General features: G+C 44.1%; 1 protein-coding gene across 2 annotated transcripts in view; it reads left to right on the forward strand.

The window, feature by feature from the left end:
- LOC113219856 (spatacsin) overlaps positions 1–24,570 on the forward strand; it is a 59,692-nt gene that overhangs the window by 28,259 nt on the left and 6,863 nt on the right. For both annotated transcript variants that reach the window (XM_026447903.1, XM_026447904.1), the window contains 9 exons: positions 970–1,077; positions 4,012–4,174; positions 7,582–7,796; positions 8,565–9,306; positions 18,258–18,397; positions 19,818–20,016; positions 20,708–20,845; positions 22,554–22,687; positions 24,077–24,184. In XM_026447903.1, the coding sequence (XP_026303688.1) occupies positions 970–1,077; positions 4,012–4,174; positions 7,582–7,796; positions 8,565–9,306; positions 18,258–18,397; positions 19,818–20,016; positions 20,708–20,845; positions 22,554–22,687; positions 24,077–24,184 (1,947 nt within the window). The remainder of the gene's footprint in view (positions 1–969; positions 1,078–4,011; positions 4,175–7,581; positions 7,797–8,564; positions 9,307–18,257; positions 18,398–19,817; positions 20,017–20,707; positions 20,846–22,553; positions 22,688–24,076; positions 24,185–24,570) is intronic.

Genomic DNA, 24,570 nt, shown 5'->3' on the forward strand with positions numbered 1-24,570 from the left:
GCACACGGGCAGGAAGAATAGACAGAGAATGCCAGGCGCGGTGGCTCACGCCTGTAATCCCAGCATTTTGGGAGGCGGAGGTGGGTGGATCACCTGAGGTCCGGAGTTGGAGACCAGCCTGACCAACATGGAGATACTCCGTCTCTACTGAAAATACAAAATTAGCCGGGCGTGGTGGCACATGCCTGTAATCCCAGCTACTCCGGAGGCTGAGGCATGGCTTGAACCTGGGAGGTGGAGGTTGCGGTGAGCTGAGATCGCGCTATTGCACTCCAGCCTGGGTAACAAGAACGAAACTCCGTCTCAAAAAGAATAGACAGCATGGATTGTTGAGTAGGTGTAACTGGCCTGAGTATCATTTTTCCAAAAGGAAAATATATTTAACTTTCTTTTTAACGTACGTGATTTAATCTGTGAAGCTATTGCTAATAGCCTTTTTTTTTTTTTTTGAGGCAGAGTCTTGCTCTGTTGCCCAGGCTGGAGTGCAGTGATGTGATCATAGCTACAGCTTCGACCTCCAGGTCTCAAGTGATCCTCCCTCACTTGTAGCTGGGACTATAGGCACATGCCACCACACTTGGCTAATTCTATTTATTTATTTATTTATTGAGACAGAGTCTCACTCTGTCGCCCAGGAGGGAATGCAGGGGCACAGTCTTGGCTCATTGCAACCTCCACCTCCCAGGTTCAAGTGATTCTCATGCCTCAGCCTCTGGAGTATCACCGTGCCTGGCTACTTTTTTATGTTTTAAGTAGAGATGGGGTTTCATCATGTTGGCCAAAGTGGTCTCAAACTTCTGGCCTCAGGTGATCCCACTGCCTCAGCCTCCCAAAGTGCTGGCATTACAGGCATGAGCCACCATGCCCTGCCTTATTAATAGCATTTTTAACATTCTCTTATTTGGCATTATTCATCGAAAAAATAGTGAGTTCAAAATTTTGTAATTTTTTTCGAACTCTTTATCAAAGGATTCCCCATTACTGTTGGTGATGGAGATGTATGAACTGTGTATGTTCTTCAAGAATTATAAAGAAGCTGAAGCTAAACTTCTGGAGTTTCAGGAGAGCCTTGAAATAGTAAGTTGGAATTATGGTGCTCTTTCTCACTGATCTGAACTTGGTTGGCATGCATGGCCTTTTTAATTTTTGTTTAAAGACTTGGTCTCACTCAGTTACTCAGGCACACTGCTATGATCACAGCTCACTGCAGCCTCGAACTCCTAGGCTCAAGAGATCCTCCTGCCTCAGCCTCCCAAGTAGCATGGCTAATTTTTAATCTTTTTTTTCTTTTTTGAGACACTGTCTGGCTCTGTCACCAGGCTGGAGTGCAGTGGCACGATCTCGGCTCACTATAACCTCCGCCTGCCAAGTTCAAGCGATTCTCCTGCCTCAGCCTCCCGAGTAGCTGGGATTACAGGTGCCCACCACCACACCCAGCTAATATTTTTTGTTTTTAGTAGAGATGGGGTTTCACCATGTTGGTCAGGCTGGTCTCGAACTCCTGACCTCAAGTAATCCACCTGCCTCAGCCTCCTGAAGTGCTGGGATTACAGGCGTGAGCCACTGCACCCAATCATTTTTAATATTGTTTTTAGAGGGAAGAAGTCTGGCTGTGTTGCCCAGGCTGGTTTGGAACTCCTTGCCTTAAGCAGTCCTCCCGCCTCGAAGGGTTGGGATTACAGACATGAACCACCATGTCCGGCCACATTGGTCTTCACTGTAATAAAGATTTGAAAGTTACATGTTTGAAAATACCAAATCAGTTATTTGAATATGCCTAGGATTCTGAAACTACAGAAAATAGGCACATTAATTTCCTTAGTCTGTTTCTTCCTATGGCTCATTGGATACCTCCCAGGTGTCTTCTTATTCTTACCTGACCAGCTTAACTAGTTCCATCATCTGCTCACATTAGTTCCTTTTCTTAGAACCACAGAGTTAAGTATACAAGTAATTAAATAAAGACTAAGGACTAATGCCCTAATCCCAGCTAATTTTAACAAGGACACTCAGGAGGATAAAGAATCAAGAAGAGAAATACTTTTTAAAAAAGAATAGAAGTATTATATAACTTTTGTTCTTCTAAACATCAAAATCCAGTCAGAATGGTTATAGAAAACATTCAGGAACAGTGTCTAAGCAGAAATAGTAGCAATTTAGTGAGCTGACTACCAGTGTTCTTTCTCATAATTCCCTTAAACACTTTGCATTAAGGGAGATGCTGCAAAAGCAAAACGATCTTTGTACTTACCAGTAGGTAAGTCCTATTGGAATTTAAGAAAGGAGGATGAGAAATGTACAGGGAGGACCACATAGGGCATAGGAGAGAGAGTAGAGAAGGAAATTCACTCCAGATAGGGGTAAGAAGATAGCAGTAATCTGACATATGATTTTATAAACCATTCCTTAATTTAAGATCTTGGCAGTCTTGAGAATTCCATTGAAGGGAATATTGTCTTCTAAAACTTACATCACAGCCAAAAAGCCCTGCATATTAAACTTACCTTCAGAGTGACTTTTATAGTGTGTTCAGAAGTATACAGGAAGTATTCAGCCAAGACTAGGGCCTAACTGAGCACTAGGCACAGAGGTCCTGAATTACAAGCTTTTGGTGCCTATGAATATATACATTTTTTGAAACCCAGCAGTTAAGTTTCTATTCCACCAAAATGCCCAGTATTTTGGGGGGTTATGTTGTATGAAGTCTAGAGTGAACTACAAAACTGTAGTGACTGAGAACTAAATATTAGTCTTCCAAAAATAATATGAAGCAAGAGCCAAAGTAAAAATCAGGAATGAAGTCACAAAAGAAGCATCTGTCGAGCACAGTCATCATACCTGTAATCCCAGCACTTAGGGAGGCAGAGGCGGGAGAATGGCTTGAGGCCAGGAGTTTGACCAGCCTGGACAACATAGTGAGACCCTGTTCTCTACCAACACAAAGGAAAGAAAAACAACAGCAGCCGCCACAGCAGGTAAGAAAGCACCACTCCTCTGAAATCCGCCTTCTCCTGCAGCATCCTAGAAGATATTTTTTGCCATACCTACTTGTAGAAATGCAGCCTGTCACTTGAATTCATCTTCCTATTAATATTTTTAGCATTCAGTTGAAATGATGTAAATCCAAGCTTCTTAACTGAGACCATTCTCCAACAAGAATAAACTACAAGCAAAATGGTAGAACTAGCAAAGTAATGGTAGAACTAGTGAAGTAATGTTAGGCAAGTCTTTCTGAGCAGTTTTTATAATGTGAATTTAAAATCCTCTGGATTCAAGGGCAGGCCTACATCCCTCTTTAAAGAAGCTGCTAGGCCAGGCATGGTGGCTCATGCCTGTAATCCCAGCACTTTGGGAGGCCATGGCAGGCGGATCATCAGGTCAGGAGTTCGAGACCAGCCTGACCAACATGGTGAAACCCTGTCTCTATTAAAAATACAAAAAAATTAGCCGAGTGTGGTGGCGAGCACCTGTAATCCCAGCTACTCAGGAGGCTGAGGCAGGAGAATCACTTGAACCCAGGAGGCAGGGGTTACAGTGAGCCAAGATTGCACCACTATACTCCAGCCTGGGCAGCAGAGCAAGACTCCGTCTCGAAAAAATAAAATAAAATAAAAATAAAGAGGCTGCTAAGTGAGACGTTTGATTAATTTCACAGCAACTCAGAGGGCTATTAAGTTGACAATCACTAAGTAGGAATATTTTACATTAACTCTGTAGTTAGCATTCAGTCTTTAGGACTCTTGCCCATCTTTTTCACACATGCAGCTCTATACCAGAACTTTCCACAGAGACAATGTGCAAAGCTGCTGAGGAGGGCTTGTTTTTGCCAGTCCTCTGAGCCCCATTACCAGTTCCTGCCATTTGGAAAGGAACTGAGTAAGCACCCCCACTTTATGACAGGCAATAGCTTTTGAGGGAATTTTAGCTTTCTTAGAGGTTCCCAGAGTTGGAGGTTTTGATTTGCTATTCTCATGAAACTCCTTTCCCTAAGCCTCTCTTTTTCTTTTATAGCTTAACACAGCAGCCACAAAGGTCCACCCTGTCATCCCTGCTATGTGGCTGGAGGATCAGGTGTGTTTCCTTTTGAAGCTTATGCTACAGCAGTGTAAGACCCCATATGAGCTGGGGAAGCTTTTACAGCTCTTTGTTGAAAGAGAGCATCTCTTCTCTGATGGTAAGACAATCCTTACAGTTAAGTTGCTATTAAGAAGTTAGCTTCCTTAATCTTGAAAATACCTTAGAGGGGTAGTTAGGAAATTAAAATGCATGTAACATTAACTTACAGCGTGCAACTGGGGGTAAAGAAGTTACAGAGAACTTTAAATTGTGGTTAAAATATTCAAGAAATAATACAACAGTATAAAACATAAATAATATCCAATCATCTCATTCTAAGCAGTTACCAAATAGCCACATTTCCTCCTGGCTGGCTTCTACATTACCCTCTTGCGGGGGTCCAACCCACAGACCCTGACTTAGTGATGGATCAAGATGTACACTGACTGAGATACTTGGCCTGTCAGTCCGGCTAAGGGGCTCTGCTCTGAGTCTGGAGCATTGCCTCATAAGCTGGCAAAGTTCGCATTTATTTAGTACAGATTAAATGGCAAAGGTTTCAAGTAAACACTATTAGATGGTAATTAAGATTGCCGAGAGTAGAGAGCAATTATGCACCTGCTGTTGATCAAAGGTTGATCTTAGGACCACATGAATAAACAAGCTATTTAGATAAACTTCCCCACATTCCCTTGTTACTAGCTTTTTGGCTATCAACTGAAGGTAAAGAGGCTGCCTTCAGCCATATCTGTCACTGAAGCTGTGCAAACTGCCTGGCCTTCCAAGAAGGTTTGTGTTTATTTCCTATAACTATTACATAATTTTTCTTACATTAATATATAATTATCCTTATATAATATTTTCTATATCTATTATAATTTTCCTCTACAATTTTTCCCACCACCCTGACTGAACTCCCACACCCTGTCACTATCTTCTCTATGGTAAGTAACCTTAGCATTGCTCAGGGTCATAAACCCTACTTCAGAAATGCACAAATCATTTTTAAAGTTTCAGAGATAAACTGTGCTTTTTTTTTTTTTTTTTTTTTTTTCAGATTTCTCGAGACATTGGCAGTCTCTAAACTTGTTGCTAATTGAATCAAACAAATATTGCTTTATTATCTTTTCCACTTGTTTGATAATTTCAAGTTTTTACTGAATGATATTTTGTTCTTTTATACTATATTCTGACAGTTTGGCTACTAGGGTTATTTTCTCACATTTAAACTCACAGATATTCAACTGGAGAGCTCAGATTTGCACAGAACACTGACAGAATCCTGAGCTCAGAGCCAGTTGTTGCAGGCTGTGGATCTGATGACTAAAAGGAAAAAGGGGTGTTTCCAATATGTAATGGATATAAGATGGTACTTATCAGTTACTATGCAGACCAAAAATAAGTCCTTTTAACATATAGGTGTTTTCATTGATCTGTAGTAATTATAATTTTTTTAAAAAAATGAATTTCCTGTTGTTTGCCATAATCTATCTTTGAATAATTATAAGGATCTACTATATTGTTAAACATGACTATAATACTTTTATTCTATAATTTTTCCTATTCTTAGAAACTGTTACTATGTGTGCATATTTAACATTTATTTGCTTAGAGAACAGGAATACGTTCTTTTTTTTTTTTTTGAGACAGAGTCTGGCTCTGTTGCCCAAGCTGGAGTGCAGTAGCACATCCTCAGCTCACTGCAACCTCTGCCTCCCAGGCTCAAGCGATCCTCCCACCTCAACATCCTGAGTAGCTGGGATTACAGGCACACACCACCACACCTGGCTAATTTTTGTATTTTTTGTTAGAAATGGGGTTTTGCCATGTTGCCCAGGCTAGTCCCAAGCTCCTGAGCTCAAGCACTCCTCCCACCTCGGCCTCCCAAAGTGCTGGGATTACAAGCATGAACCACTGTGCCCAGCCAGGATATGTTCTTTAAAAACCTGTGTTTTATATGATGCCAGCAAAACTCAACATGCCTGTGTTAGTGGTTATTGTGCAGGATGTCTCAGTGTCCCCAGAACTACCTAAATCAGACTGCTGCCCAGCAGGTGGCATTGGAAATAGCCTCCTGTGGAATGTTTCTCATGCCCCTCTCTCATGGTAGGACATACATAGATTCTACTTAGACTGTTTGGGAAAGGGTGCAAACCCAGCCACATAAATTGTTGGCAGAGAATTCTTTGTTTTTGTTTAATAGAGACAAAGGTCTTACCATGTTGCACAGGCTGGTCTTGAACCCCTGGCCTCAAGCGATCCCTCTTGCCTTGGTCTCCCAAAGTGCTGGGATTATAAGCGTGAGCCACTGCACCTGGCCAAGAATTCTTAGTGTTACTAATAATTTCCAAGGGATATCAGGAGGAGCTCAGTTAGGTCTCCCTGAGGCAAGTAGATAAATTTTAGAGGTGCAGGTGACGCTCCATTCCGAATACAGTGTGCCACATTAGGGCCTAGGCTACTGGCCAGCTGGAGATTTAACTGTCCTACAAGTTCTCTGTCTTGATCCACATGATTCCTGCATTGAGTAAACAAATGACCACTAAATCAGACAAATTTGATCACGGTAGGAGATAAATCCAGAAAGAGAGAGACTAGCCTGAATGACCAAAATCTTCCCAAGGTTACTGTGTTTCTACTACATTGAAGCTCACCAACCTCTGCCCTGTATATAAAGCCAGATGTGTAGATTGAGTTCATGTGCTAATCTCTACCCTTTTTTTTTTTTTGAGACAGAGTCTCACTCTGTTGCCCAGGCTGGAGTACAGTGGCATCATCTCAGCTCACTGCAACCTCTGCCTCCCAGGTTAAAGTGATTCTCCTGCCTCCGCCTCTCGAGTAGCTGGGATTACAGGCGTGTGCCACCACAGTGGGTTAATTTTTGTATTTTTAGTAGATACAGGGTTTCACCATATTGGTCAGGCAGTCTTTTCTGACCTCAAGTGATCCACCCACCTCTGCCTCCCAAAGTGCTGGGATTGCAGACGTGAGCCACTGCGCCCAGCCATTAATGTCTAACACTTCATACTATATGACAAGCAAGTACAGTCAGACTTTACCACTAACAATTTTTCTGGACCATTTTTTTTGGTGTCTTTGGTACACAGGAGCTACCTTATGGCTTCCTTTGCTAGTCAACCAGAGTAGAAAAATAGGTTTTTTTGGCTGGGCACGGTTGAGAGCAGCCTGGACAACATGGTGAAATCCCATCTCTCCTAAAAGTACAAAAATTAGCCAGATATGGTGGTGCACGCCTGTAGTCCCTACTACTCAGGAGGCCGAGGCAGGAGGATCCCTCGAACCCAGGATGTGGAGGTTGCCGTGAGCCAAGATCACACCACTGCATTCCAGCCTGGGTGACAGTGAGACTCCATCCCAAAAAAACAGAAAACTCGCTTTTTGTTTTTCCTTTAACCACATTACTATGTTAAACATGTATATTTTCACTCGATATTACATTACCCTTGAAATGCTGTAGTGGCATTTTATTGACTAAATGTTTATATCCTCTTCTCTTTGGCACAGGTCCAGATGTGAAAAAGCTGTATGTCCTTTGCCAAATTTTGAAGGATACATCCATAGCCATTAATCATATCATTATTACCTACTACAGCATTGAGAATTTTCAGCATGAATGTAAATCTATTTTGGAAAGACTGCAGACAGACGGACAGTTCGCTTTGGCCAGGAGGGTAGCAGAATTAGCTGAGTTACCTGTGGACAACTTGGTTATTAAAGAGGTATCATTGGTCTTTTAAGTTATTTAAAATCTTAACTTTTAAAATCAGCATTAAACAGTAAATCAAATGAGATATATAATTTATAGGAGATAAGGCTTTTTTTTACTTCTGACACACACATTACTTTCAGAAATGGATGAGCCTACAATGCCCATTATTGAGAAATGTGTGCTGCAAATGCAACATTAGTTTGTAGGATATGCTACAACTATTTTCCTTTGAATAGAATTAAATATAAGGGGGCTTCCACTTAAACCCCATTCCATGAGATCAATCAAGAATTGTTTTTCATACCATAACTTTCCAGATAAAATATCTAGGGTCATCTGTAGCCAAATCTCTGTTCTCTGATTTGATTTGGTTTTAACAAGTATGATAAGGCCAGGTGCAGTGGCTCATGCCTATAATCCCAGCACTTTGGGAGGCCAAGGCAGGAGGATTGCTTGAGCCCAGAAGTTTAAGACCAGCCTGGGCAACATAAGGAGACCCTGTCTCTACAAAAAATTAAAAATTAGCCAGGCATGGTGGCACACACCTGTGGTCCCAGCTCCCTGGGAGGCTGAAGTGAGAGGATCTCTTGTGTCCAGGAGGTTGAGGCTGCAATATGCTGTGATCGCCACCACTGCTTTCCAGCCTGGGTGGACAGACCGAGACCCTGTCTCAAAAAAAAAACCAAACAAACAAACAAGTATGATATACTTAGGGAACATGAACATTTATGATACTTTATCTAAGAAAGGCTAAAATCTGCTTTGTTAAATTTCACAGATAACACAGGAAATGCAGACTCTAAAACACATTGAACAGTGGTCACTAAAACAAGCAAGAATTGACTTCTGGAAAAAATGCCATGAGAATTTTAAAAAATTTTCAATTTCAAGCAAAGCAGCTTCTTCCTTTTTCTCAACTCAGGCCCATGTGGCCTGTGAGCACCCAGCTGGATGGAGCAGCATTGAGGAACGCCATCTGCTGCTCACTTTGGCAGGGCACTGGCTTGCCCAAGAGGACGTAGTGCCCTTGGACAAGCTGGAGGAGCTGGAGAAGCAGATCTGGCTCTGCCGCATCACCCAGCACACTCTTGGAAGAAATCAGGAGGAAACAGAGCCCAAATTTTCTCGACAGATCTCAACTAGTGGCGAACTTTCCTTTGATAGTTTAGCCAGGGAGTTTTCCTTCTCCAAGTTGGCTGCTCTGAACACATCAAAATACTTAGAACTTAACAGCCTTCCATCCAAAGAGACATGCGAGAATAGACTGGATTGGAAAGAGCAGGAGTCACTAAACTTTTTGATTGGGCGCCTACTGGATGATGGCTGTGTGCATGAAGCAAGTAGAGTATGCCGGTATTTTCATTTCTATAATCGAGATGTTGCCTTGGTGTTGCACTGCAGAGCACTGGCCTCAGGAGAAGCTAGTATGGAGGATCTGCACCCGGAGATCCATGCTCTCCTACAAAGTGCTGAGCTGCTTGAGGAAGAACCCGATATTCCCTTAAGGAGAGTCCACAGCAGTAAGTAAGAGTCCACGGCTCAGAGTCTTAAATGGCACTGTTAGCACTATCTCCAAGCAGGAAGGGACCCTTGTGGAAGAATAGTTATACCAAGTTAAGGGGACAACAACTTTTTTCCAGGTAATCTGTAAACTAGCCAATTAACTAGTCAATGAAATAGAAAGACCTATGTCTTTTAAACTAGTTATGTTTCAAAGTTAAAGGGAATCTATCTGATTTGTAGCTAGTTCACTGAAATTTATTCTACGTATTCTATACGTCTGTAAATTTAATCGTTTCCAGTCTTACATTGATAGTATATGGAAATATGTTTTTTTGTTTTTCTTTTTGGGTTTTTTTGTTTGTTTTCGTTTTTTGTTTTTCTCAGATGGTGTTTCACTCTTGTCGCCTAGGCTGGAGTGCAATGGTGTGGTCTCGGCTCACTGCAACCTCTGCCTCCCGGGTTCAAGTGATTCTCCTTCCTTAGCCTCCCAAGTAGCTGGGATTAGAGGTGCCTACCACCAATCCTGGCTAATTTTTGTGTTTTTAGTAGAGACCGGTTTCACCATGTTGGCTAGGCTGGTTTCAAACTCCTGACCTCAGGAGATTCGCCCACCTCAGCCTCCCAAAGTGCCAAGATTACAGGCATGAGCCACTGTACCCAGCCGGAAATGTGTTCTTTATGTTAACTTTATACTCTATGACTTTGTTAAACTTGCTTATTCTAGGAGATTTCTTGTGATTGCTCAAGATTTTCTACGTGGACATTTGTGTCATCTGCAAATAGAGTTGTATTTCTGCCTCTCCAATCTGTATGCCTTTTATTTCTTGTTCTTGCTTTATTGCACTGACTAGGCCTTTCAGTACTATGTTGGATGGGAGTGGTGTGAGGACATCTGTACCTTTTTACTGACCTTAAAGGGAAAATATTTGATCTTTTCATCATTAAGTATGGTATTAGCTGTAGGTTTTTGAAAATAGGCTTTATCATGTTGAAAAAGTTCCCCTCTATTCCTGGTTTGCTGAGAATTTTTATCATGAATCAGTTTGAATTTAGTCATGTTATTTCTGCATCTGTTAATCTGATCATGTGGTTTTTTTTCTTTAGACTATTAATATAGTAGATTACATTAGTTGATTTTTTAAATATTGGACCAGCCTTGAATTCTCCATTTAAATAAATACAGTTTGGGCCTGGTGCATTATTCTTTTTGATTTTTTGCTGTAATCAATTTGCTGTTTTGTTAAAGATTTTTACATTTATGTTTGTGAGGAATGTTATTCTGTAATTTTCTTTATGGTACTGTTTTTGTTTTTGAGACAGAGTCTCACTCTGTTGCCTAGGCCAGAGTGTAGTGCGTAATCTCGGATCACTGCAACCTCCGCCTTCCAGGTTCGAGTGGTTCCCCTGCCTCAGCCTCCCGAGTAGCTGGGATTACAGTTGTGTACCACCACGCTTGGCTACTTTTTGTATTTTTAGTAGAGACGGAGTTTCACCATATTGGCCAGGCTAGTCTTGAACTCCTGACCTCAAGTGGTCCGCCCACCTTGGCCTCCCAAAGTGCTGTGATTACAGGCGTGAGCCACCATGCCCGGCCTTTTTTTGTACTGTTTGGTTTTTATATCAAGGTAATGCTGGTTTCATGAGTTAGAAAGTATTCCCTGCTCTTTTATTTTCTGGAAAACATTGTGTAGAACTGGTGTTATTTCTTCCTTAAATGCTTAGTAGAATTTACCAATAAAACTAGCTGAGACTGGAGATTTCCATTTTGGAAGATTTTAAACCACAAATTCAGTTTCTTAAATAATTACAGGACTATTCAGATTATCTTTCTCATCTCGGGTGAGTTTTAGCATTTTGTGATTTTCAAGGGAAACTTTTTCTTCTGCTTTTTGGGTTATTTGAACATTTTTTAGTCTTCCATTTTAATTGATTGTGATTTTGACTATGCATCTTTGTATAGTTTAATTGGTTTTTTTAGAGATGACAATGTACATCCTTCACTTTCCACAGTATACTTAGAATCAATATTTTACCACCTCAGCTGGAATGTAGGAGGAACCTTACCACCATGCAGGTCACTTTACTCTTCTCCCTTTACATCCTACTTGCCTTTTATTACTTCTGCATACATTGAAAACCTCATTAAACAATGAGGTTTTTGTTCTTAGCCAAAAATATGTTTTAATAAACCCACCTCGGCCTCCCAAAGTGCTGGGGTTACAAGCGTGAGCCACCACGCCCAGCCTTTTTTTTTTTTTTTAAATAATCAGTTTTTCATCATCTGAGAATGTCTCTATCTTACCTTCATTCCTAAAGGATGTTTTGCTGGATATAGAAAATTAGTTATTTTCAGGCTAGGTGCAGTGGCTCACACCTGTAATTCCAACACTTTGGGAGGCTAAGGCAGGCAGATCAGTTGAGCTCAGGAGTTCAAGACCAGCCTGGGTAACATGGCAAAACCCCGTCTCTACAAAAAATATAAAAATTAGCCAGGTGTGGTGGCGCATACCTACAGTCCCAGCTACCTGGGGGGCTAAGGCACAAGGATCACTTGAGCCCAGGAGGATAAGGCTGCAATGAACCGTGTTCATGCCACTGCACTCCAGCCTGGACAACAAAGTGAGAACCTGTGTCTCAAAAAATAAATAAGAAAATTAGTTGTTTTCTTTCCGCACTTGAAAATGTTCACTTCCTTTTGGACTCCATGGTATCTGATGAAAAATCTGCAGTCAATTGAATCATTGTTCATCTATATAAATAGTGCATATTTCTCTGGTAGCTGTCAGTATTTTTTTCTGTTGTTGGTCTTCAGCAGTTTGATTATATTGTGACTGGATATGTATTTCTTTGGCTTTATTCATATATTTGGGGTTTACTGAGCTTCTTGAATATGTAGGTTTATATGTTTCACCAAACTTGGATAGTGATCAGCCATAATTTTTTCAAATATTTTCTTAGCACCATACCCTATTTCCTCTCCTTCTGGAACTTCAAGTACATGAATATATAATTTTTATTATCTCATAATTCCTTGAAGTTTTGTTCAGTTTTTGTTTGTGTGTTAGTTTGTTTTTGAGACGGAGTCTCGCTTTGTCGCCAGGCTGGAGTGCAGTGGCGCGATCTTGGCTCGCTGCAACCTCTGCCTCCCAGGTTCAAGTGATTCTCCTGCTTCAGCCTCCCAAGTAGCTGGGACTACAGCCGCACGTCACCACACCCAGCTAATTTTTGTATTTTTAGTACAGATAAGGTTTCACCATGTCGGCCAGGGTGGCCTCAATTTCTTGACCTCGTGATATGCCCGCTTCAGCCTCCCAAACTGCTGGGATTACAGGTGTGAGCCTCCACACCTGGCCAGTTCAGTTTTTTTAAAACTTTTTTTCTCTCTGTTGTTCAGATTGGATAATTTCTGTTATTGAATTTTATTTCTATGATTTTAAAATTTCAGTTACAGCCATGCATTAACAATGAGGATACATTCTGAGAAATGCATTGTTGAGTGATTTCATCACTGTGCAAACATCTTAGAGCATACTTACACAAACCTAGGTGGTATAGACTTCTACACACCTCTGCTAGAGCCTATCATTCCTGGGCTGCAAGCCAGTACAGCATGCTACTGTACTGTAGTTGATTATAACATAATGGTAAGTATTTGTGTATCTAGACATCTAAACATAGAAAAGGTACAGTAAAAAATACGATATAAAGATTTTTTAGCTTCAGGAAATAAACAATTGGAGATTTTCATTTAAAAATTTTTTTTTTTTTTGAGACAGAGTCTGTCGCCCAGACTGGAGTGCAGTGGCGAGATCTTGGCTCACTGCAGGCTCTGCCTGCCGGGTTCCATTCTCCTGCCTCAGCCTTCCCAGTAGCAGGACTACAGGCGCCCGCCACCACACCCAGCTAATTTTTTGAATTTTTAGTAGAGACGTGGTTTCACCGTGTTAGCCAGGATAGTCTCGATCTCCTAACCTTGTGATCCGCCCGCCTCGGCCTCCCAAAGTGCTGGAATTACAGGCGTGAGCCACTGCGCCCGGCCTAAAAAAAATTTTTTTAATAATACAATTTGTAAAGGGCTCTTAACGTTAATGGAGCTTACAGGACTAGAAGTTGCTCTGGTTGTCACTAAGTGGTAAATGTGAAAACTTAGGATATTACTGTACATTACTGTAGACTTTATAAATGCTGTACATTTAGGCTACACTAAATTTATTAAAAAATTAGGTAATCGTGCTATGTCACAATGACTATGATGTCACTAGGTGATAGGAATTTTTCAGCTCCATTATAATCTTACAGGATCCTCGTTGTATATGCAGTCTGTTGTTGATGGAAACATTGTTATACAGCACGTAACTGCATTTTTCAGTTCTAAAATTTTCATTTTGTTCTTCATATCTTCTATTTCTTTGCTGAGACTTTGCATTTTTCTGTTTGTCTCAGGAGCATTCAGAATTGCTTATTGGAACATTTGTATTATAGCTGCTTTAAACTCTTTGTCAGATGATTTTAACTTTTGCATCTTTTTTTTTTTTTTTTTTTTTGAGACGGAGTCTCGCTCTGTCACCCAGGCTGGAGTGCAGTGGCCGGATCTCAGCTCACTGCAAGCTCCACTCCCCGGGTTTACGCCATTCTCCTGCCTCAGCCTCCCAAGTGGCTGGGACTACAGGCGCCCGCCACCTCGCCCGGCTAGTTTTTTGTATTTTTTAGTAGAGACGGGGTTTCACCGTATTAGCCAGGATGGTCTCGATCTCCTAACCTTGTGATCCGCCCGTCTCGGCCTCCCAAAGTGCTGGGATTACAGGCTTGAGCCACCGCGCCTGGCCTAACTTTTGCATCATTTTAATGCTAGCTAGCATCTTGTCTTTCTCATGTGAGTTGAAATCTTCCTGCTTTTTCTTTTTTTTTTTTTTTTAATATGGAGTCTCGCTTTATTGCCCATGCTGGGGTACAGTGGTGTGACCTTGGCTCACTGCAACCTCCGCCTCCTGGGTTCAAGCGATTCTCCTGTCTCAGCCTCCCAAGTAGCTAGGACTACAGGAGTGTGCCACCACACCCAGCTATTTTTTATTTTTATTTTTTTTGTATTTTTAGTAGACACAGGGTTTTGCCATGTTGGCGAGGCTGCTCTCAAACTCCTGACTGCAGGTGATCCACCCACCTCGGCCTCCCAAAGTGCTGGGATTACAGGCGTGAGCCACCGCGCCTGGCCTCTCTTCCTGCTTTTTCTTATACTGAGTCTTTCTTTTTTTTTTTTTTCCTTTTTGTGGAGAACGGGGTCTCACTATATTACCCAGGCAGGTCTCGAACTCCTGGGCTCAAGCTGTCCTCCTGCCTCTGCCTCCCTGAGAGCTGGGATTACAGGCGTGAGCCACCGCACCCGGCCTGCACTTTTTTTTTTTTTTTTGGTCTTTTTTTTTTTTTTTCCTTTTTGTGGAGAACGGGGTCTCGCTATATCTTACACTGAGTAATTTGGGGGTTGCATCTGAACATTTTGAGTTTTTTTGTTTGTTTTCTTGTTTTTGTTTTTTGAGACGGAGACTTGCTCTGTCACCCAGGCTGGAGTGCAATGGTGCAATCTCAGCTTACTGCAACCTCAGCCTCCCAGATTCAAGCGATTCTCGTGTCTCAGCCTCCCAAGTAGCTGGAATTACAGGTGTGTGCCACCACACCTGACTGATTTTGTTGTATTTTTAGTAGAAACAGGGTTTTGCCATGTTGGCCAGGCTGGTCTCGAACTCCTGACCCCAGGTGATCCACCCGCCTTGGTCCCCCAAAGTGTTGGGATTACAGGCGTGAGCCGCCATGACTGGCTGCATCTGGACATTTTGAGTAGTGTATTATTCAAATATACTATTTGAGACTATGGATCTTATTTAAATCCTATGAAGGATGTTGATATTTTTTAGCAGACAGTTGACCTGGTTCAGACTGAAGTTCCAAACCACTGCCTGTGCGTTGTGGTTTCATTATCAGTTCATTTTCCTTTGCGGTAGTATTCAGATCTGTCCTGTGTGTGCATGCCACCTAATGGTCAATCTATGACCTTGGTAGCGATCTGTGCTAGTTAGGATCAAAGCCATACACGTGTAGTCCAGGAGTGAGCCCTGTAGTTCATAAAAATTTATTGGGTTGCTTTCCTGGGGCTCTCCAAGCTAATTTCTGGTTCCCTGAGGGTTATCTTTTCAGTTCTTCGGCCAAAAGCTGAAGGTTTAGTTACCCCTACTCTGTCTTGCACTATCCTGACTATTCCTACACCCAGGGCCAGGTGACAGGAGGGTAATGCAAAAGCAACAGGGGTCTACTCTGTCCTCCTGAGACCAAAGCGCCCCTGCTCAGAAAAGAAGGCTCCACTGGCTGGGCGCGGTGGCTCACGCCTGTAATCCTAGCACTTTGGGAGGCTGAGGTGGGTGGATCACAAGGTCAGATCAAGATCATCCTGGCTAACACAGTGAAACCCCATCTCTACTAAAAATACAAAATAAAATTAGCTGGACACGGTGGCAGGCGCCTGTAGTCCCAGCTACTCGGGAGGCTGAGACAGGAGAATGGCATGAACCCGGGAGGTGGAACTTGTAGTGAGCCGAGATCACACCACTGCACTCCAACCTAGGTGACAGAGCAAGACTCCGTCTCAAAACAAAAAAAAGGAAAAAAAAGAAGGCTCCCCTTTCTGAGAGCCTTGACTCTTGCCACTGTAGCCTCTCCCACCACTGCCAATGGCTTGCTTGGGAGCCAGGACAAGGAAGAACACGATTAGGAGTTCCCCTTTTCACTCTTCAAACTGGTACTAGAGAGCTTCTGGAATTTGCACTCTCTCGTACACACACTTCACTTCAGCCCTTGGTTCTTAGGTTTTAGTCAGCACTGCATTCAGGCTAGAGCTTGCTAGAGGGGGGAAAATGATAATTCTGGTCATCTTCAATTCGCCTCCTACTTTTTACTTTTCCAGAGTCTTTATTTAGCTGCCACATGTCTTGTGTCCAGGTTTTGTGTTGAATTCAGTGGGAAAGACACAGTAGATTGAGCTTATTATAACCAACTTACCTAGAATTGGAGCTCCCAGTGAAGGATTTAAGCAGGGGAATAACATGGTCTGAGTTGCATTTTATTTTATTTTATTTATCTTTAAGGGTTTTTGTTTGTTTTGTTTGAGACAGGGCCTCACTTTATTGCCCAGACTGGAGTGCAGTGGTGCAAACATGGCTCACTGCAGACTCAACCTCCAGGGCTCAAGCAATCCTCCTGCCTCAGCCTCCTGAATAGCCAGAACCACAGATGCACACCACCATCCCCAGCTAATTTTTAAATTTTTTGTAGAGGTGGGGTCTCACTGTGTTGCCCAGGCTGGCCTCAAACTCCTAAGCTCCAGGGATCCTCCCACCCCAGCCTCCCAAAGTGATAGCATTACAGGCATGAGCCACCACCTCTGACCTACAACACTTTCTAATAATATTTTAAAATAAAAATTAACATGTGCTTAGTGTAGCAAATCACATAACATAGAAATGTATAAAGTAAAAAGTCAGTTCAGGCTGGGCATGGTGGCTCACGCTGTAATCCCAGCACTTTGGGAGGCCGAGGTGGGCAGATCACCTGAGGTCAGGAGTTCAAGACCAGCCTGGCCAACATGGTGAAACTTCGTATCTACTAAAAATAAAAAAAATTAGCTGGGTGTGCTGGTGCACACCTGTAATCCCAGCTACACCAGAGGCTGAGGTGGGAGAATCACTTGAACTCAGGAGGCAGAGGTTGCAGTGAACTGAGATAGTGCCACTGCACTCTAGCCTGGGCAGCAGAGTGAGACTTCATTGCAAAAGAAAAAAAAAAAAAAAGCCAATTCAACACTAGCCCCACAAAATTCCCCAGAATAACTATCTTTTTTGTTTTTTTAGACAGAGTCTCGCTCTGTTGCCCAGGTTGGAGTGCAATGACGCAATCTTGGCTCACTGCAACCTCCGCCTCCTGGGTTCAAGCGATTCTCCTGCCTCAGCCTCCTGAGTAGCTGGGACTACAGGCATGAGCCACCACACCCAGCTTATTTTGTATTTTTAGTACAGACAGGGTTTCTCCATGTTGGTCAGGCTGGTCTCAAACTCCCGACCTCAGGTGATCCGCCCGCCTCAGCCTCCCAAAATGCTGGGATTATAGGCATGAGCACTGCGCCAAGAGCTTTCTTTTAAAAAAATATCAGGAATAGATTTTAATTTTACTATAAATTAAAGCATATTTGCAGGTGGGTGCAGTGGCCCATGCCTGTAATCGCAGCACTTTTGGGAAGTCAAGGCAGATGGATCAGTTGAGGCCAGGAGTTCAAGACCAGCCTGATCAACATGGCAAAACCTCATCTCCACTAAAAGTGCAAAAATTAGCCAGGTGTGCTGGTGCATGCCTGTAATTCCAGCTACTCGAAAGGCTGAGGCACGAGATCACTTGAGCCTGGGAAGCAGAAGTTGCACTGAGCTGAGATCACGCCACTGCATTCCAGCCTGGGCGACAGAGTGAGACTCTGTCTTAAAAAATTAAAGCATATTTGCATTTTAGAAATGAGTATGTCGGAGACTGATTGAGGGTGAGGGGCGGGTTGCAGGAGACAGATAACAGCTTCTCAGGATGCAGAGTGGTGAAGACTGGAACTAAGGCCACGACTGTGACTTATTTGATATAGGAGGCAGAACATATAGAGGAGACTCTGGCAAGCATCTTTAGTGATCTCTAGAGCACTCATTAGGTGGCCTTGACTCTTTGTAGCATATGAGGTCTTTGAGGTATCCCAGGCTGGGATATCCTGGAAGAAGGCAGTGAAAGAAGTTGAAGTGGGGCCCTGTCAGCAGTGGTCCTGTAACCCAAATCAGAGTCATGGGAGTGCAGTACAGGGAGCCTCAAGCAGAGAGGTAGAGCCATAGAGAGCTGGGGAGAGGCCTGAACCTCCCAGCTTGAAGCCCCTCAGACTCGTATTTGCTTCCAGCTTCAAGTCTGGATAGTCAGAAGTTTGTGACAGTGCCCTCCAGTGATGAAGTGGTGACTAACCTGGAAGTGCTGACAAGTAAATGCCTCCATGGAAAGAACTACTGTCGACAGGTCCTCTGTCTGTATGATCTTGCCAAGGTATGTGCCAAGGGGTGGGGCTCCTCTTTCTGAGAGGGAGGGAAACGAGAAGTTTGAGGTTGATTTTGGACATTGCCAAGTCAGCCTTTCAGATGATAATCATGACCTGGGAGTAGAGCTCTTGTCAGGATGTTGGCCCTCATAATTTTATCTTTGGGGAATGGTGGGGAGGACACCAGGCCAGGTGCCAGGGCGATCTGACTCCTGGCTGCAGCTCAGCAAACCAGAAAGCTAGGGTTGTGGGCCCCTGTTTTGTCACCTATAAATGATGATTTGACCATGAGGGTCTCTTCTAGACTTAATATCTTGAGTTTTGCATTATGATTGTTTGGAGCATTCTGTATGGAATGTGATGACTATAAAGACAAGAGCCAGAGCAAGCAGAAATTGTACCTTTGTGCTGGTTGGGGGAGAAAAACAGTAGACTGGAAGTAGAAGAGCACAAGAGAAATACAGCCAAACCCTAAAGTCCACATCTTGGAGAAGACTCAAAGACTTCTTTGGAAATTGAGGGTTTTGCTGCTGCTCTGGGAATAATAAGGGCTGTTGCATTTTAGTCAGTGTTCTTACATTTCATAATATTTTTAAAAATCAGGCTGGGCACGATGGCTTACACCTGTAACCCCAGCACTTTGGGAGGCTGAGGCAGGTGGATTACTTGAGTTCAGGAGTTTGAGACCAGCCTGGCCAACATGGTGAAACCCCATCTCCACTAAAAATATAAAAATTAGCCAGGCATGGTGGCAGGCACCTGTAATCCCAGCTACTTGGGAGGCTGAGGTAGGAGAATCGCTTGAACCTGGGAGGCGGAGGTTGCAGTGAGCCGAAATCACGCCAATGTACTCTAGCCTGGGTGACCAAAAAAAAAAAAAAAGCCAGGTGCGGTGGCTCATGACTGTAATCCCAGCACTTTGGGAGGCCAAGGCAGGTGGATCACCTGAGATCGGGAGTTCAAGAACAGCCTGACCAACATGGAGAAACCCCATCTCTACTAAAAATACAAAAATTAGCTGGGTGTGGTGGCGCATGCCTGTAACCCCAGCTATTTGAGAGGCTGAGGCAGGAGAATTGCTTGAACCCAGTAGGCAGGCAGCAGTTGCAGTGAGCCACGGTTGTGCCATTGCACTCCAGCCTGGGCAACAAGAATGAAACTCTGTCTGCCGCCCCCGCCACCCAGCTCAACAAGAGAATCACCTGATGCTTTCTGAAGACAAGCCTTTCTTTTACCTGGATTTGGCTTTGGTGAAATGATAGAAAGGGTTAGAAAACAGTACTTGCTTTTTCTAAGGTTCCTGCTGAGGGTGAGGAGTCTTTAAGCTCAGAAAACAGTGGAGTCTATCCACATCAGATTTCAGAAAGGGCTATTTTGCTTTTCCCTGGCTTCTAAAAGTGGCCTTGACTGGCTTTGTCTTCCTCTCAGGAGTTGGGCTGTTCCTACACAGATGTTGCTGCTCAGGATGGTGAAGCCATGCTCCGGGAAATCTTGGCCTCTCAGCAGCCTGACCGATGCAAACGAGCCCAGGCCTTCATCAGCACACAGGGCCTTAAGCCAGATACTGTGGCTGAACTCGTGGCAGAAGAGGTGACACGGGAGCTGCTTACTTCATCACAGGGAACAGGTGCCCTACCCCTCAGGGATTCCTAACCTTTCCAACAGCATTCTCTAGTTCCCAGTGTTAAGGATTTGAATGTTGTGCTTATATACATCCTGTATGTGGTTCTCTCAAGTTTCTGGATTCCAGTAATGTATTTTGTTTAAATACAACAAAATACATGTACAAAATACATGCTGTTACTTTTTATTGTTTTATGATTACATTGAGAGTAGCTGTGGCTTTCTGAGCTACAGAACTGTCCTGGCCAGGCGGGGTGGCTCACACCTGTAATCCCAGCACTTTGGGAGGCCAAGGCTCACAGATCATGAGGTCAGGAGATAGAGACCATCCTGGCTAATATGCTGAAACCCCGCCTCTACTAAAAATACAAAAAATTAGCTGGGCGTGTTGGCTGGCACCTGTAGTCCCAGCTGCTGGGGAGGCTGAAGCAGGAGAATCGTTTGAACCCGGGAGGCCAAGGTTGCAGTAAGTCAAGATCACCCCACTGCACTCCAGCCTGGGTGACAGACTCTGTCTCAAAAAACAAAAACAGAAACAACCTTTCCTATAAAATGACCAATAGGCCAAGGGTTTCGAGCTCAGCAAGTGGAGAGCTGCAGAGCTCCACTAGCATCACCTCCTGGTGCCCAAGCCTGGGCAGAGTGGGCCTCTCTTATGATAAAACCAGCACCTGTCTTCACACCTCTCTGTACAGGACATAAGCAGATGTTCAGCCCAACAGAGGAAAGCCAGACATTTCTTCAGCTGACCACTCTGTGTCAAGACCACACATTGGTAGGCATGAAGTTGTTGGATAAGATTTCCTCCGTTCCCCATGGGGAATTGTCTTGCAGTAAGTTATTGGCCTTTTTCTTACATATTTTGGCCCTAAACAGGTCTCAAGAGGTCTCCCAGTCTCTCCAAAACTTGATCTGGGTCCTTGTTCCTGCTCTGGATACCTAGCCCTCCAGCAGGGGTTATAAGTTCTTGGTAGAAAGCCTTAACTTCACTGAAGCAAATTTAGAAAGTATGGATGAGTACCCCCAAATATAAAATCATACAAAAAGGTAACCTTTACTCAACATGCTTATTTCACTCTTATATTGCCCTGCAAAGTGAATATTGTCCCATTTTAGAAGGGAGACAAACTCTACCTGAGGAAAGATGATTACATCTGTTAAGTGGCAGAGCTGGTGTTCAAACCCAGTCTGTGGATTTCAAAGCCTGTTCGTTTTCCATGATGTCTAACTCATTATAGGCCTTCATTAGAATGTGTGATAGGTTCTCTTTTTTAAAAAATGACATTATACTCCGTATAGTTTATAATTTTTTTACTTTATGAATATGCTGTCATTAACATTTTTCATGGCATTGAATATTCTCCTATATAACTTCTAATGGTTACACAGATTTCTCTTATATATAATGAAAAATTGTACATTAGAATGGGAACAGTGGCCCATGCCTGTAATCCCAATGCTTTTGAGAGGCCGAGGGCAGAGGATAATTAGAGGGTAGGAGTCTGAGACCAATCTGGGCAATATAGTGAGACCCTGTCATTAGAAATATTTTTAAAAACTTAGCGGGGCATGGTGATGCACACCTGTAGTCCCAGCTACTTGAGAGGCTGAGGTAGGAGGATCCCTTGAGCCCAGGAGTTGGAGATTGCAGTGAGCTCTGATTGCAACACTGAACTCTAGCCTGGGCAACAGAGTGAGATCCATCTCTAAAAGAAATTTAAATAAAAATAGCCTTCTATATCTCTTCTCGGTCCAGTTCAACAATATTTACTGAGTGCCAACTGTGTGCCAGGCACTGTAAGCACCTAGGATATGGTGTATAAGCAATTCCTGGAGCTCAGACTAGGGTCTTAATACACAGTAAGAGCCAGAATGATGGGGTCAAGATAGAGTTCTGGAGGAAATGTTCAAACGAAGGCCTAAAGGATTCATTGTCAGGATGCTTAGTAGTCAGGAGGACTGGAGAGGGCCCTGCAGATGCAAAAGCCCAGAGGTTGCAGCATGTTTTAAGGATGGAGACCTTTTTCGGTCCTCACATTGCAGGTGTTTTTCCCAGTTTGCCTTTTAATTGTGCTTACAGTGATTGTAGTATTTTTAAATCTGTACATGTCAGATCTTTCACTACTCTAGAAAGCCAGAACACCAAATGGCACTTGATTAGGCCCTGAGACCTTCCGCTGGGATACAAGCAGAGAATGCCCTTGGATTCATGTTGGCAGGAACTCCATCAGTTTGTCTGCAGGAAGTTTCTCCATGTTTAGAAGGCGAGGGTGCTGTGTTCTCATTTTGGGGGCCTTTTGGGGATAGTCACTACATGATTGTCTTTGAGGATTGTGCTATGACTGAGAGAACTATTTGGATGTCACCAAGGGGCTGTCTCAGAGCTAGAGCTGCTGAGTTCACGGACCTCGGAGGGCTGGTGGGAGGGACCTCTCCAGACAGGCCCCTTCTCCACCAGGCCCTTTTTCCCTCCTGCCAGGCAGAGGTTGACAGTGGGCAGCCAGGGTTCATAATCCTATCTTACCAGTGCCTACCTCCCAGCCACAGAGCTCCTGATCCTGGCCCATCATTGCTTCACCCTGACGTGCCACATGGAGGGCATCATCCGAGTCCTGCAGGCCGCCCGGATGCTCACAGATAACCACCTGGCCCCCAGTGAGGAGTATGGACTGATGGTAAGTAACCCCCTCAACCCGTCTCCATCCTGTGGAAACCTTTGAGAGGAGTAGGAAGGGTGGGGGCCAGCCCAGAGCTGATGTAGTTGAAGGGAGCTCTGCCCATCTGGATACCACTACCGACTTGAGAGCCGGCTGGGCCGGCTGGGCTGGCTGGGCTGGCTGGGCCGGCTGGGCCGGCTGGGCTGGCTGGGCTGGCTGGGCTGGCTGGGCAGCGCAACCCCCGCTCCACGTTAGGGTTTCTGTCAGAATCCGAAGTTGCTCCAAAGGAACAAAAGGGAAAAGATCCCTGCAAGGTTCCGGGGCCATCCCACCTCCTTGTCAGGGCAGTTAACTTTTCTAGAGGCTAAAACAGCTGCATTTTTCCCCAAAACAAGGTTTGAACCTTCCCCCCACCTCTGAATGGAAGTTGGCAACTCAGTTCCCATGAGCCTCCCTAAATTCTCTGGGCTTGAAACTGACCTGAGTGACTGAGCAAGCCGCTGGGCCACTGTGATGAGTAGCGGTGAGAAGAGGAGGAGTCCCGCCCAGGAGAATGACACTTCAGCACTTGAGCGCCACATTTTTTTTTTTTTTTTTTTTTTTGAAACACAGTCTCGCTCTGTCACCCAGGCTGGAGTGCAGTGGCTGGATCTCAGCTCACTGCAAGCTCCACCTCCCGGGTTTATGCCATTCTCCTGCCTCAGCCTCCCAAGTAGCTGGGACTACAGGCGCCTGCCACCTCGCCCGGCTAGTTTTTTGTATTTTTAGTAGAGACGGGGTTTCACCGTGTTAGCCAGGATGGTCTGGATCTCCTGACCTCATGATCCGCCTGTCTCGGCCTCCCAAAGTGCTGGGATTACAGGCTTGAGCCACTGCGCCCGGCCTGAGAGCCACATTTAAGGACAGCAAAGCCGGGTGTGGTGGCTCACACCTGTAATCCCAGCACTTTGGGAGGCCGAGGCAGGCAGATTGCCTGAGGTCAGGAGTTCGAGACCACCCTAACGTGGTAAAACCCTGCCTCTTTACAAAAATTAGCCAGGCATGGTGGCACATGCCTATAATCCCAGCTACTCAGGAGGCTGAGGCAGGAGAATTGCTTGAACCCAGGAGGCGGAGGTTGCAGTGAGCTGAGGTTGTGCCACTGTATTCCAGCCTGGGTGACAGAGCAAGACTCCATCTCAAAAAAAAAAAAAAAGAACAGCCAAGGTGGCCCAGTAACTGACATTTCTGAATCCTCCAGAGGCTCCCTGTTGGGTACAGGGGAGGGAGCAAAGCATGGTAGCCTGGAAATTAGCCATTCTCCTCCTGGAGCTTGGCATCTGAAAGCAGCCACTGATGGTAGTGGTCTGGCTCAGAGAACTCCAGACTCCAGGTGACGCTGATGCGAGCTGTCCTCCCACTTCACAGGTACGGCTCCTCACTGGCATTGGAAGGTACAATGAGATGACATACATATTTGATTTGCTGCATAAAAAGCACTACTTTGAAGTGCTGATGAGGAAGAAGTTGGATCCGGTAGGTGCAAAGTAACAAGCTCCAGGATGGGGTGTACTGCTGACAATTCAGGAGCCTCAGTTTTTCTCGGGAATAATCTGTCATGGTAGACTCTTAGAAAAACAGAGGGAATGAATTGGGGACCTCCCCAAGACACACTATCACCAGTGGCTTCAGATTCTGGTTCAGATCAGTGAATATGCTGATGCTATATGTATTTATGTGTGTGTCTGTGTGTGTGTGTGTATATATATATATATATGTATTTTTTTTTTTTTTGAGACGGAGTTTCGCTCTTGTTCTTGTTACCCAGGCTGGAGTGCAATGGTGTCATCTTGGCGCAACCTCTGCCCCCCAGGTTCAAGCGATTCTCCTGCCTCAGCCTCCCAAGTAGCTGGGATTACAGG

This window comes from Piliocolobus tephrosceles, unplaced genomic scaffold, assembly GCF_002776525.5.
Source record: "Piliocolobus tephrosceles isolate RC106 unplaced genomic scaffold, ASM277652v3 unscaffolded_109, whole genome shotgun sequence".
NCBI classification, from domain to species: domain Eukaryota; kingdom Metazoa; phylum Chordata; class Mammalia; order Primates; family Cercopithecidae; genus Piliocolobus; species Piliocolobus tephrosceles.